At 59.2% G+C, this 15,602-nt stretch overlaps 1 protein-coding gene across 1 annotated transcript; it reads right to left on the bottom strand.

Moving 5' to 3' along the window:
• Positions 1–2,620: 2,620 nt before the first annotated feature.
• On the bottom strand, positions 2,621–9,067 carry LOC120241484 (serine protease 27-like). Its single transcript, XM_039246614.1, has 6 exons — positions 9,019–9,067; positions 5,839–5,865; positions 4,997–5,159; positions 3,801–4,072; positions 3,416–3,585; positions 2,621–2,963 (listed from the first exon to the last, which is right to left on the bottom strand). Exons 1-6 carry the CDS (start codon positions 9,065–9,067, stop codon positions 2,670–2,672), a joined length of 975 nt encoding a protein of 324 aa, XP_039102545.1. The 3' UTR covers positions 2,621–2,669.
• Positions 9,068–15,602: the final 6,535 nt, after the last annotated feature.

Below are 15,602 nucleotides of genomic sequence, written 5' to 3'. Positions count from 1 at the left end.
CCGCCCTGGGAAGACTGTGCCCTGGGGCTTGCCAGGTGCCGCCCCCACATAGCCCTGAGCAGCAGACACTGCTCAGCCCCGGCCCCGCCACCGTGCACAGGCCCACACTTCCCGGAGACAAACCGCACATCTGCACCAGCATGTGGATGCACAGCCCCTGGGGTGAGGCGGAGAGTCGGTCTCTGGCTTGGGGGACTTTGACTTGCACACACGCCCTTTCCTTCCTCTCCTCCATGCGTCCTGCCTGACCTGCCTTCTGAGCACCTGGACTCTGGGTGAACCCCTGCCCCTGCGCAGATGCTCCAGGGCCTGGGGCTCAGCCCGGGGTACAGAGCCAGTCCGGTGACCTCAGGGCCATGGCCCTTCCACGATGCGTGCAGGGGTGTGGATCTCCGTGCTCGGCTGCAGCCCCAGGAGGAATGTCTGGCCCCGTCCTCACTGTGATGCCTCAAGGTGCGTATTTGATTGCGGGCACTGGCCCCGGCCTGGGCCGGGGGGACAGGCACAGGTCGGTGCCCGCCGCTCTCTGAGGTGTTCCTCCTGCACCTGCCGGGACCCTGGTGCCGCTGTCCACCCCCAGCAGACGGCCCTGAGGCACGGCTTGGCAGCAACAGGCAGGTCGTGTGTGCGCTGTCCCCTGCCCGGTCGGGGGAGCGACCATGCCAGCAGGCAGGTTTTCTGGGTGTGACCTGCACAAAAGTACTCGGCTCTCTCTGCCAGAGTGTTTTCTCTTCCATTTTCTTGAATGTCTGTCCCGGGGCCAGGTGGGCCAGGGCGTGGGGACCGTGCCGTAGGTCCCACCCAGGACCCCCCAGACTCGCCGCCCCAGCCCAGCTGGGTGGGGTGCCGCGGGGGGCTTGGCCGTCCTGGCATCTGTCCCTCCTCCCTGTTAGCCCCGGAGGGTCCTGACCAGACCCTGCCCTGTAGCAGAGGCAGGTGAGTGACGGGGTCCCTAGGTCCCGGAAAGCTGGCACACCCGCGAGAGGAGGCGGGGTGAGGTGGCACGTCCTCCTCAGAAGGGAGCTGGCCTTTGCCCGTGTGCACACTCACTTTCACCCCGGCCTCAGCACAGAGGCAGCTGGGGAGCCTCCAGAGACCAGTTAACTTCAAGGCACCACCCCCACCTCCACCCCACAAGGGGCCTCAGGCTTTATCTGCCCCCAGCCAGTGACACAGAACTTGTCCCTAGGGCCGCACTCAGGACACCTGCAGCCAAGTTCCTGTCTTCCCACCCCTGCTGGGACCTCGGTGCACCTGCTGCTCCAGCCCCAGGGATGCGGAGCCCATCTGCTCTGGAGAAGGAGCTCACAAGTGGCCTGGTCCCTAGAGGGCCACTGAGCAGCCAGCAGGGAGGGGGGCCCCGTGTGAGCCCCGCCAGTGCCTCCCCTCCTCGTCCTTCCTGCCATGCGGAGGGGATGCGCCCAAAGTGGAGCACGGAAGGGAATTGGTGTTTGTTCCCACTCTGTCCCCAGGGCCAGTCCACAGCAGGTGCTTGCTAAGTGGTTATTGATTCATTCCATAAATATCCAGGTCTGCTTTCTTCCCGGCACCAGGTCCAGGCAAGCCGCCCCTGTGTGTGCGCCAGCGAATGTGTGTGCATGCATGTGTGTGGGTGTGCACCGCGGTATGTCTGCAAGGGGGGGGGGGGGGGGNCGGGGGTGGGGGGGGGGGGGGGGGGGGGGGGGGGGGGGCGGGGGGGGGGGGGGGGGGGGGGGGGGGGGGGTGTGCGCCTGTGTGCGCAGGGCAGCGCGACACCTGGCCCTGCCTTCCTAGGAGTCCCGTTCAGCGGATGGCCACTGAGCTCACCGGCAAATCCAGGTACCTTTCAGGAATCGGCCCGCGTGAGGGAGCTGGCCATCTGGCCGCAGGGGCACTGCTGGGGGCGCTCCTGGGCCAGGCCGCTGACTTGAGGCCATCTTCCCAGGGCAACCTCGGGCAGGCCTGAGCAGGGCTGGAACCAGCTGGGGACCTAAGCTCTGGGGACCTTTTGTGCTGAATTCCTGGTGGTGACAGGCCCCAAGGAGGCAGCCAGGAAGGGGGGCTGGGCTGCAGAGCCCGGGCGGCTGGTGACGGTTCTAGCTCACTTCTGAGTTCCTGGGAATCGTGCACAAAACCACTGGCGGCCCCAGCTAGTGTGGCCTGAGCCCTGGGTCCTGTAGGAGCAGGAGGGGAGAGGGGCCTGGCCTGGGCCTGGGCAGGAAGGCCTGTCCTGCTGATGCCCTGCCCTGCCGTGGCCAGGCCCCTCCGTGTGACACATGGCACAGCTCGGACTGCCCTTGCCATGTGTGGGCTTGGGGTGACTCGGACACAGGCAGTGGGGGGCCGTGATCTCCCGAGGCCCCCGCAGCCTTCCTCCTTTAGGATCCTCCACTGGGCCCCCATTTTTCCTGCTGGTATCTGTTGCTGCCCCAGGGGCGCCCCTCAGTGATCATCATGGTGAGAACCACATTGTCAAGGACACTGAAGCAGGGAGCCACCTGTGGGGGGGTCCAGGGACAGGTGTCCAGCGTGCCTCGACCCATCTGCTCCCCCTGAGGGACCACAGGGCAGCCAGTACTGAGGCCAGGCTTTGTTTTTACTGGAGGATGAACATAAATAAAAAAATAACTGGGCACTTGACAGAAAAGAACGGGCGAGCTATTTACAAATGTGCACCGGGGCCCCGGGGCTCAGAGGAGGGTGAGCAGGGCCCCGAGGAGCAAGAGGGCCGCGCGGGCCACCAGCCAGGGCGCAGAGCTTGCAGCTGGGGGCGGGGGGCTCCGGGGCCCCCGCCTCAGGGCCCCCGACCTGGCCTGCTGGAACTGCAATTCTGGGATGATCCGATGGATCCAGTCGTGGTGGGAGGTGACCCTGATGTAGACACCTGGGCGGTTCCGGCGGGCGCAGCCCTCACCCCAACTGATCACCCCCGCCTGCAGCCACGACTGGCCCACCAGGCACACCAGCGGACCGCCCGAGTCGCCCTGCGGGGAAGCAAAGGCCTTGTCAGTCTTCAGTGGCCCGCGGAGCCGGTCTCTGCAGGCGTGCGCACACACCCCTCCCTTTGTTCCTCTCCTCAGCTCCCCTAGGGGTGCTCCTCCCCAGCAGCCCCCCCCCCCCCCCGCTACCCACTGGCTGGTCCTTCCCTTTATGGCCTGAGGCACCCATTTCTCTAGCACCCTGAGACTGCCTGCCCCGATTTCACCTTAGAGGGGCTTGTTGAACGTGCAGGTTCCTGGGCCCCACTGCAGACCAGTATACAGACTGCTGGGTGGGGTCCGGAGTCTGCGGGACCCCACTGCCAGGATGCCAGGCTCTGGTCTGGACCGTGGCCCCACCGACTGGGGACCTTCTCGTCCCAGCCAAGCTGCCTCCCAGCTGGACCGGGCCTAGGGAGCAGGGCTCAGCCTCTGGCACAGCCCACCCCAGCCCCTACCTTGCAGGCGTCCTTCTTGCCCTCGGCAAAGCCAGCACACAGCATGTCATCCTTGATGGCTTTGGGCTGGAAGCCGGACTCGGCATCCTTGCTGTAGAGCAGATTGCACCTGGCCGTGTCGATGATGGGCACGGCCAGCTTCTGCAGGACCCGCGGGTTGGGCAGGCGGTCTGGGGAGGGGGCGAATCAGCCTGCAGTTCAGTGCGCCGTCTTACCCAGGACCCCGTGGCCCTGGGCTCTTTCTGGCCCCTTCTCCCCACTCCCCATGGCTCCTGCTGAGTTTGCTGACGCCTTCCCTTACCCCCTCCGCCCATCTGAGGAGAGACCCACATGTACCACTATCAGCAGAATGTCCCCCCCTTCCCTCCCAGCTCTGCCCCATTACCTTCCTCACTGGGGCTGCCCCAGCCGGTGACCCAGCAGTTCATGCCCGCCTCAAAGACGACCGAGGGGTCAGGCATGCACACGGGAAGGATGTGACTGGTGAAGGTCACAGGTGTTTCCAGCTCCACCAGGGCCACATCGGCACTGGAGGCCATGCCCTGGTAGAGGGGGTTACTCTCCACCTGCTTCACCCGGGCGTACACGGCGTGGGGCCCCGGCTGCACCAGCTGCCGCACCCCAAGCACGACCTGGTACAGGGATGTCTCAGAGGTGCTGGTGGGAAAGACAGAGAGCGGGTGTGAGACGGCCCCTCTAGGGCTTAAAAGAGAGGTGAGGCTTAATAGAGCATCGAAATGAGGAGGGGCTGGGGTTGTTCCTCCGGTATCAGGTCCCTCCCTCCTGGCCCACCCTGGTGCCTGACCACTGTGCACAGTGTCTTCAAAACGTCACCACCAGGGGATGTGCAGGGAGGTGAGGGGTGAAGAGTGTAGAAGCTGAAGCATCTCTAATTCCTGACTTTAATTCCCAGCTCCACCCTTGGCCAGCCAGATGACCTTGGGCAGGGAACCTAGCAGGTTCTCTGTGACTCAGTTTCCTCGTCTGTAAAATGGGGCCAGTAACAGTCCCTACGTGAAAGGGTTAAAAGAGATGCCACCCACGGGGCGCGGCTGGGGGCTGAGCCTGGCCCTGCCTGTAGGCCTTGGGCAAGCCACCTACTCCCTCTGAGCCCACGTTTCTGAATGTGAGGTGCAAGGCTGTAAAAGAATTTCAGCCCTGCGGTGAGGCAGGAGCGGAGATGCTCAGGAAACCCTGAAGGTCCGCGGCCAGATGGCTCATGGTAGGGTGGTATGGGTGACCTTAGGCTGAGGAGGAGGAAGGGCCATTCTGCTCCAGCTGGCGGGCTCATCTGTAACCGGAACCTCAGTTGAAAGGGGAGTGTCTTGGGTTGGAGTTGTGGAAGGGGGACATGGAGGAGGGTCAGGATGTGGGATGAGCCTGCCAGCATTGCAAGGACGGGGCCCAGGTGGGGCAAAGCGCCAGGCGAGCGACACCAGCGGTGTGGGAGGGGCCCCCTCCCCGCGGACTGCCGGGCGCGGCGGGGAGGGCGGACCATCGGCGCCGCCCGGGGTGCTGGAGACCCGTGGCCCCGGCGGGGCGGCGCGGGGCGCGGGGGAGCCGGGGGGCTGGCTGACTCACTTGGAAAAGCAGTGCGCAGCGGTGAGGACCCATCGCTCTGTGATGAGGCTGCCCCCGCAGAAGTGGCTTCCGTTGCGCTGGATGCTGACCTGCCAGGGCCACTCGCCCTCCAGGGCGTCCTGGCCACCCACCATCCGGTTCAGCATCCTCGGGCGCCCGCAGACTAGGGGACAAGGCCGGGGTGGCGCTCGCTGGGGACCCTTCCATCGCCTCTGGTGCCCAACTCCCACCCCACACTCTCTGTCGTCCATCTTCTGCCCAATTCGGAGCCCTCTTTCCCCTTGACCCACTCTGAGACCCTGGGCAGGTCAGGGGCATGGGTGGCCCGTCAGCCTCTGACACAGGCAGACCAGCTGTGGGAAAGTGCCCCTGCCCTTCACCTCTGAAACAGTGACGTCAGATCTACCTCTCTGGTCACAAGACGTGGAGAGGGTTCAGATGACACATGGGAAGGTCTCACCCCAGGGCCTGGCGCACGGGCTCCCAGGAGGACGGCAGGTGTTGGAAAGGCCCCACACAGGGAGGGCACCCTGGGGGCTCTGCTGCTGCTGTGGCACGTGGTCTGTAGATTGTGTCCTTGGGTTCTTTGTCCCCCGACCCCCTCGTCTGTGCGCCATGCCTCCGCAGGCACCTGTGACCAGATTGGACCTTCCTCCTCCACGCCCGTCTTGGCTCTGACCCTGCTGAGCTACAGCTTCCCCTTACTTTGGGATTCCCCATGCCCCACCCACTGATTTCGGGTCTCCTTCTGGAGGGCTGTGGGGGGGGGTGCCTCTGGCCAGTCTTGGCAGCTCTAAGGAAAGCCCCCCGCGTCCCCCCATCCAGGGGCCTGGGATACTTACCACTTGATGCCTCGGTCCCCTGAGTCCCTGCAGGGGAGGAAAAAGGGGGTGATCAGCCAACTTTGTCAAAGCCAAGGTCTGCGTCTCCCCTACCCGCCTCCTCTGCTCCACACCCAGCCTCCTGAGGACATAGGACAGTCCGCGGGGGACCTGGCAAGAAAGGCCGGGGGCCCTGCCATGTTTACGAGCCCAGAGGGTATCTGCAGGGGCAGACAAACTCCTTGCCACACAGGAGCCGACTGGTAGAGATGCCAGCGAGGGGACCCCCATCATGGCTCGGCTCTGCTGCTTGGGGCAAGGATGGCTTCTTCTCCTGTCCTCGGGGTCGGTCTCTCCATACCCTACAGCTGTTCCCATCTGGAAGCTTCCCCCCCGGAGCAGGCTGGAGCTGTGTGGCCTTCACATGGAGTGCTGCAATGTAAGCCAGCCGGCACCGGCCACACAGGTGTCTGGGGTCCCAGGGGAGTAGAGGGAAGCAAGCCAGTAGCATCACGGGTCAGTCCCCACAGGATTCCAGACCCCCAAAAACTCAACACCCCCTCATGTTGTGCAGTTGGAGCCTAAGACCCCCCGCTGGACCACTGCGCACCCCCACACCCCAGGAGAGGGGACAGGCAGAGGGGTCAGCAGAGTCTCTCTGGGGGCCCGTCTCCCCAGGATCCGTCACCTGGACACAGGCACAAGGCCCACTACTCGGCCTTTACGGAGACCTCACCCCAGACTTGAGACCCCCACCCTGTGTGAGCAACACGCTGGAAATACCTGCCAGTCTCCCAGCACCCCCAGCGTATGCTGCACGGGGGTCGAGAGCTGGGGTGGGCGACTCAGGACAACTTCTCCCTACTTCAGCACTCAGCATTTTCCCTGTGCCCCAACCCCTTTAGGGACCAGAGGGTGTGGCAGCTGCTGTTGCTCACACTGACCCTTTGACCAGAAGAGGTCGCCAGTCCCATGGAGGGGAGGGGCTCCAGGGGCAGGAAGTGGTTGTGACCCTGGGGATTTTTACAAGGACCCCACTCCAGTCTGAGGGAGGCAGTCCCCACTGTGGGATGAGGCTTGGCGGATGAAGTGTTGAGGGGGTGGGGGGAGGCGGGGGCGGGGAGGGGGCTGTGCCCGGGGCAGGAGGAGGTGGACACTGGCGGCCTGACCGGGCAGGAGTATGGGGGCAGGAGTGGTGCGTGCGCCCAGTGATGGGAAGAGGAAGTCGGCCGGGACATTCCACTCAGCGATGTGTGTTAACAGGTGCCCTTGTAAAACGCACATGTTCCCTGGGAAGGCGGTTCCCTGCAGCCCCCTCACCTATATTATAATAGAAGGTAATTAGACCAAACACCTGACCCACTGCTCTTCCTAATGCCTGATGGCAGGATGCTCCCATTCACCCCTGTCCTCATGGGCACCAACGTTCCTTCAGGCTCACTGCCTCCCTGGGGGAGTTTTCCAGGGTCTTCTGTCTCTCCCCACAGTCAGCCCCCTTCCCATACATGCAGATGGATCCATGGTCCACACCCAGGATCAAGTACCCAGATGGGGCCAGATGGGGCCCCTCTTGTCCGGACGCAGCCTTCCGCAGCCCAATGCAACTGCTTCCCATACAGGCGGAGCCTTCTGACCGCTGAGTGCTTGCTAAGCCCTTTCCTGCTGGTCTGAATCCTACAGGCCCTAATCCAGATCAAGGCCTAAGTGAAATGCCGCTTCCTCTGGGCAGCCCTCCTTACTTGTACCATCTGTCTAGGAAGCCTGGCTCCCGCTCCTGGGCTCCCCATCCTCCTACTGGATCACACAGAGCTCTGCCCACCTCGCCGCGGAGGTAGTATCATAGTCTCATCTCACCTATGGGTCCAGGAGCTGAGTTAGGCAGAGCCCCCATCCAGGGGGCCTGAGCCCAGGGAATGTAAACAAGGACAGAAGAGCAGCTGTGGGGGCAGGGCTGACCAGGAAGGGGCACTGTGAAGACCTGGGCTCTGCAGGGTGGGTGCCCTGTCCAGGGCTTGATGCGCCACCCCGGGGTGTCCTGTCCCTAGTGTGGGCCCAGGGTCCTCAGGCTCCTGTAGCTGGTTGGGGCTCAGCTGGTGGGGATGGAAGAGACCTAAGGTTCTGGGAGGGGGGTGAGGATGGTGTTGAAAGAGCCCACAACTCCTGGACACAGCTGTTTGTGAGCCAGATGCAGGCTGCTGTTTCCACTTTGGCAATGACCGTGATTACTCAACCCATTAGGAGCAATCACGGCATTACACCCGTACTGGAGATGGGCTCCCTCCGAGAACATTGTTACCCTTGTACCAGGAAGTCAGGAGGCAACGGCGAGGCAGTGAAGGCTGGGAAAGCCCCGTGGGGCCCAGGGAGACTGGGACCTCCCCACTGAAGTGCCACCCTGGTGTCCTCTGACCCCCTGTAGGAAGCCTGGAGCCCCAGCTGAGTTGCACCTGGGATGACCTGGCCCAGCCCTGGGAGGTGAATTCAGGACAGGGAAGTGAGGTGGCACCGGCAGGCTGGGCTAGGCCAGGAATGCGGGAGGGTTTCCCTGGCAGGGAGCAGCCCGCCCTGTGGGAAGGGAAGGGGGGCGGGCGGCGGCTGGCACCTGCTGACCTTGGCCCAGGATTGGGAGAGGGGAGAGGGATGCCTGTTCCTCCCCATACTCTGCCTGTCTGGTGGGAGCAGAAGCCTACACCCCTAGACCCCCGCCCCCCCAGTAAGTCCCCACCAGCCTCCTAGGGCTCCCGGCTCGCGCGGCAGCTTGGCCACCCTGCCCCCAGCCCAGTAGATGGTGATCCAAGGCTCTGGAACCCTGTGGCCTGGAGTTCAGATGCTGCACACAGGCAGCCCCACATCTTTATCTGGCAGATTGGAAAAGGCTGAGAGAAGGAAGCGGAATCACCAAACCGCGAGGCTGCACAAGCACCAGAGACAAGGTGGGGGCGGGGGGAGGAGAGCCCCTCCCATGCTTCTGCCTCAGGGTCCTCTTGGGCCTGTGCCCACACCCCGATCCTGCCCTCCCCCCTCCCCTCCCCGAGGTGGGACATCTGGACCCAGGCCCCCTGCTGCGGCAGGAAGGGGAGGCTTGGGCTGCAGCCCCAGGTCTGACCCAGGAGTAGGGGGCTTGGCTGGAGCTCCAGGCGGATCAGGGGGGCGCCCTCCAGGCAGAAGGCGGACCGCCTTCCTGCGACGTCCGGCACTCACCGTACCACAGCGGCAGCAGGAACAGGGCCACGGCTGGCAGCCGCCTCATTGTCTCAGCCTGGCTGGGGCACCAGGTGCAGGGGCTGGTGGTGACGGGAGGTCCGTGAGCTCAGGGTGCAGGGCTCCATGAAGTGGGGTTTTATGCTGGAGGTGAGTGTCGGCTTGGCTATGCCGCCTGACCTGTCCGCCCGGCCCATCCAGCTCCTCTCCGGAAGGAGGTGCCCCAGAACCCAGACTCCTCCATGACCGGTTTCTGAACTACGAGGGGCCAGACCCCTCACCCTAAAATACCTTAGGGTCCTGGGGCCAGGCTGTGTCTGCCCCATTTGGTTGCTCATGGCCTGGGGTTCCAACCATAAGTGACCAAACACTCCCCACTGACCGTGGGCCCCAAGTAAGCTGACAGCAGCCTGCCCTCCAGACCCTCCCTGATTCATTCATTCATTTGTTCAGCTATTGATTTGTTGAGCACCTACTGCGTATCAGGGCATCAGTGAACAAAACTGTCCAGGCCTGGGGCTTACACTGATAGCGAAGGGGACACGCGAAAGTCCAGGTCACCGCGCTTGTGGAACAAAGAACAGGGGGGCATCGGGGAGTGGGAAGAGTATCCCTAGCTGACCCCAGCGCCACGCTCACGGGGGCGCGTCCAGCGTGGCCCCGACCCCCGTCCCCTCTCTGGGGCTGCACCCTCCTCCCGCGGGCGGTGGGCGGGGGTCTTCCCGGCACCCGCAGGCCAGGGCGGGCGGGGCGGAAGCGGCTTCTGGGAAGGCCTGGCCGGGACGAGCGTCCCCGGGCGCCCCGGCCCTGGGCGCGGCGGGCCGGGCTGCGGGACGTGCGGCAGCGGCGGAAGCGGCTCCGAAGGAAGTTATTTGGGGCACGGGGCTGACGTCAGAGCGGGAGTCGGGGCTGGGGCGGCCACTCCTGGCCCGTGCCACGGGGTCAGCACCCCCGGCCAGGTTCGGGCGGGGGGCGCCGGACGGCAGTGGAGCCCTGCCTCCGTTTCCCCGCCTGCGCAACGGGCACGTGCGTAGACTGGGCGCGAGTGGGGGCCGCGGTCACGGGCTGCGGGGCGCGCTGGGTGTGCGGCACCCCGGCGCCCCCACGCCCCTAGCTCCCGCAGCTCCCTAGGGTCCCGGCTCGGCCCGCCCAGGGCTGCTGGTTGGCGCGGGCCTGCCCCCTGGTGGCCGCGGGCTGCAGCGCGGGGCCCCGCCGACGCTTCTCGGCTTTAGCACCCCCAGCGGCCCTTGGGGGGGGGGGGGCGTCACCTCCTATTCGTTCGTTCATTAATTCATTCATTGCTCAAGTATTTTCTGAGCGCACCGTTCCAGCAGTGGGAACATCGAGGCGAACAGAACAGACACAGCTCAGTGTGGAGGAGACGACGATGTATAATTTAAAGGAAAAAAATGTCTAATCGTAAACTGTGGAAAGTGTTTCAAAACGGGGACCAAGTTGACTAACAGGCTTTCCTGAGAAAGGTCCAGCCTCGTTAATCAGGTAAATGCAAATCAAAGGCCGGGAGAGGCCAGTTCTCGCGCGGAGTTAGCAGGCGGTGGAGGAATGTAGTCGGTCAGGGCTGTGCGGACGGACGTGGGCCCGCGGGTGGGCACAGCTGGTTCCTGAATCGGGTTGTCAGCCTGTGGTTTCAGCTTTGCAAAACAGTGATTCCCTTTGATTCGATGACTTCACTGCCGGCTGGCTATTCCAAGAGGAACAGCCTCAAAACAGAAATAGCATTAAAGTGCTAGTGAGCCACGTTATATTTATTCTTGCAAAAACAAATAAAACAAAAACTAGTTCGGCAGTGGTAAATAAAGCATCCTCTGGGTAGAATTCCTCAGAAGGATATTTTCGTGGAAGTTGGTAAATCTGGGAAAGAACCTGACCTAAGGAGAAATTTTAAAAGGAAAGGCATAGGGGCGCCTGCGTGGCTCAGTCGATTAAGCCTCTCGCTTCGGCTCTGGTCATGATCTCACCGGTGGTGGGTTTGAGCCGGTTGTCAGGCTCTGTGCTGACAGCTCGCAGCCTGGAGCCTGCTTTGGATCCTGTGTCTCCTTCTCTCTCTGCCCCTCTCTCCCACTCCCACTCTGTTTCTGTCTTTCAAAAATAAATAAATGCTGAAAAAATTTAAATAATAAAAGGGCAGATTTTACAAAGGGCAGATTTCTACAGAGATTTGTAGGAAGTATAATAATGATGGAGATGTTTTAAATTTGGGGGCAGCTGCGTGGCTCAGTGAAGCGACAGACTCTTGATTTTGGCTCCAGTCATGATCTCACTGGTTTGCGAGCTCCAGACCCGCGTCGGGCTCTGTACACTGACCGCAGGGCTTGGGAGTCTCTCTCTGCCCCTCCCCCACTCGCACTCTATCTCCCTCACAATAAATGAATTAAAAAAAATTTTTTTAAGTTTTGAAACAACAGCAGCAACATCCAACACCCGAAATAACAGGCAGCACGAAGGTCAGCAGGGGCCAGCTGGGAGCGCGTCCGTAGTCGCGTGGACTTCTTCCCAAAGCAGGAGACGGGGAGCCAGCTTAGATTCATGGGACACAAAGGATGTTCGTTCCTGAGAGCTTCGGTCCTGACTGGAGGGACTCAGTTCATGGGAACTTTCTGCGAAGGCCCCCCGGGAGCCAGGGCCGTGCTGACGACCTCCCTTCTCGCCCCCAGGGCGCAGGGCCGCCCGGTTCTCCAGGCCCCAGGCTGCTCACACAGCCGCCACGTGGCCGCAGGACAGAGGTTGTTAACAGAAAGGAGGAAGAGGGAGAGATGCTGGTCGGTAAGAAGCAATGCTCACCGTACTCTCAGTAAGTGGGAGAGTAAAATAAAGACATTTTCAGATCCAGGATGTCTCAGAATATTTAGCCCCCGTGCACTGATCTTGGGAAGCCACTGGGGGACAGACGCCCTCTGACCGCGGAAGGAATACCCTACGCAATTAGGAAACGCGCGCCGCGGGACTCGGAACTGAAACTCAAAACCTCCAGGCTGCAGGCGAAGGGAGATGCCAGTGACAGCTGTGCCCCGAGTCCTCTCTGGGACAGCCTGACACGAGTGACGGGCACGCCGACATCGTCCCCATCGCGTCCTCTGCCACTGCACGGTCTTTTCTGATGAAACTACTGACAGATGTGCTCCACCAAGACACGGTGGAAACTGAGGAAGAGGAAGATGCGGGGCCCAGGACAGGGAGCACGAACCAGGAGGAAGGCACAGGGACTTCCGAGGATGACAGCTAGGGATGTCCCAGACGCAGTCCCTCGCGGGGCTAACCTCGTGGGGAATTGCAAAGGGTGCGTAGGCACAAAAGAAATGAACGCCACCAACAAAAGCAACCATTCGCTTGGGGGGGGGGGAGTTAAGAAAGGGGTAAGCGGCCTAGTACTCCCAGAGCCTCATCCGGTGATGGCACCAGCCAAACTTGACCTCCAGGACCTTGTCAACCAAATCACATTCAAGTGCCGTCGAGGTTTTCTGGTTGCTCTCGAGCTGAGGAACTACGGACTAGAGTTCGCCCTGCCCACCCCACGCACGTGGGAAGGAGGAAGGGACAGGGCCGCCGTCATTAGTAACCGCACGGACCCCTGCTGCGTGGAGCCTGCTTGAGATTCTCTCTCTTTCCCTCCGCTCCTCTCCCCCGCCCCCACAAACAGACAAGCAAACACACACATAAATTTTGGGATCTATACCATGTAGATATGGATGACAGCTACAATATAAAGTACAAGGTGAGGAAAACGAGCGTGTATAATTGCAAATTTTGTACAGCTTACATGCAGTGATATACTATTAACTGTAAGCAGACTGTAAAAAGTTACTAACTTCCACTTTTGACATTTGTTTTCAGAGCATCTCATGTGTTTAAACAGCCAAATTCCTGTTGTTATGTGTTAAAATCTCAGGAGACACCCAACACTCCGGATTTCACTGGTTTGTACAAGAATTTCCACCCTGGCTAAAAATTCCTTCACAATCGTATACCTGCAATTAGTCTCTGACTCTGACCCAAATAGGAGATAAAACAGCCCATTCGTTTTGAAAAGCCACTTGATTAAGTTGACTGATCTGATCCTTCTCCTAGTTAGGCCTCGGCTGACTAAAGAACTGAATACAAGCCATGTTCCACCTGTTTCTCACAATACCTGTGACTGTTCTCAGAGCACTCTGCCCTTCTGCACTACTTGGTACTAGGTGGTTAGATATTGCCACGGAATCGTTATTCTGAACAGGCATCCAACAAGTCACACGGTGTCATCATAAGTCTCATGGTCAAAGGTGGTCTTTTGAGAGATTGGTGTTTTTAGGTGGGGGTGAGAAATTCTAATGAGGGAAACGGTTCACACCCGGGTGAACTGAGAAGGTGCTGACAGGTAACAGGGCAAGGGCAGATATCACGTGGTCTTTCACCTTTGCTCCACCAGAAGATTCTCGTGATGTTCTCAGCAGCCGTAAACAATGGCGATTGTTGTCTGATATTTCTAGAAGACCTACTCCGTGACAGAATGGCCAGACTTGCCTCTCTGCTAATCAATGTACCTCGCAAAATGTACCAAATAGGTTCACCTTTGCTAGGCTGTATAGAGGTTTATGCCTTCTCTTTTTCTCTCTTAATATTTATCTATCTATTTATTCATCCAGCTTTATTGAAGTATGATTGAAAAATAAAATTGTACGTATTTAAGGTGTACAGTGTGATTTCATATATTTATACCTTGTGAAATGATTACCACAACCAAGCTAATGAACACATCCATCACCTCCTTTGGTTACCGTTTTGGGGTGTAGTCTCTTAGCAAATTCCAAGCATACAAAACAGTATTATTAACTATAGTTACCGTGCTATGCATTCGATCCCTGGAACTTATTTATAACCGGAAGTTTGTACCCTTTGACCAATGTCTCCCCATTTCCCCTACCCTGAAGCCCCAGTAACCACCATTCTGCTCCCGTGAAGGTAACCTTTCCCGATTTCACGTATGAGTGAGATCATACAGACTTTCTGTATCCCTGATCTTTCTGTGTGTTTTGTGTATATTCTAACAGATATACACAAATGCACCTTATTTCAATGTCACTTCAAATCAGTGGGGGACGCAAAGATTATTCACTAGACATCACTGAAAAAAGTTACCTAATATATCTGACATATCTCTGTACTATCATTCATAAAAATGGTTTTAAAACCCTAAAGTATAAACATGTTGGAAGAAAATATAGAATGTGTTTACAACCCTGGAATACAGAAACAATGCAAATATAAAAATTAAAGAATATAAATGTAAAAGCTATTCAAAGGCGGTTTTATTTTTTGAATTTGGCCTATAGTTGGTTTAAAAAGAAGAATCTCAGAGCGCCTGGGTGGCTCAGTAGGTTAAGCGTCCGACTTCAGCTCCGGTCATGATTTCACGGTTTGTGAGTCTGAGCCCCACGTCGGGCTTTGGGCTGACAGCTCGGAGCCTGGAGCCTGCCCCTTCCCCACTCATGCTCTGTCTCTCTCTCCTTCAGGAATAAAAAAATCTTTAAAAATTTTTAGAAAAGAAGAATCTCAGGGGAATGATTCTGAGTCATCCATTCAGGTAGACAATACATGTGGGTGAGTGAGAGAAAGAGAGCCTACGTGTGTTTGAAGAGAGTTTTGGGCATGAGAGCAGTGGGGACCAGGTGTGGAGTCAGGAGCCTTCAGCCACCCAGTGGAATCAGTATTCCTTCCTGGCCGCATCACGGAAGGAAGGTGGAGATACAGATGAAAAGCTGAGTGTCCCCGCAGACACTGAGCTCATGACTGGAGAATCATAAAGAACACGCCCTGACCCCGCTGCTGATCATTCCTGCTCAGCCTCCGCAGCCGTCTCTCGTGGCCGTCTCCGTAGCCTTTCTGTTCTAGCCAAGCTCCCGGGCCCTTGACAAACACTGCCTTTGCCTGGGTGGTTTGTCAGCGCGCAAGCTCCGCCCTCTTCCTTCTTTTGACAACTTCCCTCTGCCTCCAAGCCCCACTGGTCCTGGCTGGGTTACAGCTTCCTCACCTCCTCCAGATAGAATGAGTCACCCTTTGGCACTTCGATCTGCCTTTTTCACCCTTTGGCACTTTGATCTGCCTTTTTCAATGCACTTATCACACTCACAGTAATTGTCTGTTTACTATCTCTTGCCCCATTAGACTGAACTCCCTGGGGCCATGCATTGTGGCTCACACTCATGTCTGCAGCCCCGTCCCTCTTCAGGTCCCGCACAGTGGGCGCTGCACAAAGCCCTGAGCGAACAGGCTGCTCTCCCGGTTTCTGTGCTTTCCTCTCCTCAACTGGTCCTCCATACGGGCCTGATTCTCATCGAAAGCAAAATTTGGATTATATCACCCCAGTTCAAAATCCTTTCCCGGCTGACATTAACCAGGGAAACTGGATTGTTGGCATTCAAGGCCTTGCACGTGTACAGCGAAGGCTGTTAGGAAAACTGAGAGCCCAGGGGAGCACATCATTTCCCACCTCCCTTCTCCAAACATGCATTCAGCATCATAGTCGAGACCTGCATGAGACCTTGATAAAGAGGGCGCTGGTTACGCCCCATGCTGGTCCAAAAGAG

This window comes from Hyaena hyaena, unplaced genomic scaffold (assembly GCF_003009895.1).
Source record: "Hyaena hyaena isolate Hyena2069 unplaced genomic scaffold, ASM300989v1 scaffold_285, whole genome shotgun sequence".
Taxonomy (NCBI): domain Eukaryota; kingdom Metazoa; phylum Chordata; class Mammalia; order Carnivora; family Hyaenidae; genus Hyaena; species Hyaena hyaena.
Note: the sequence above shows the minus strand (reverse complement) of the source record. Positions and strands in the feature narration are given on the sequence as shown.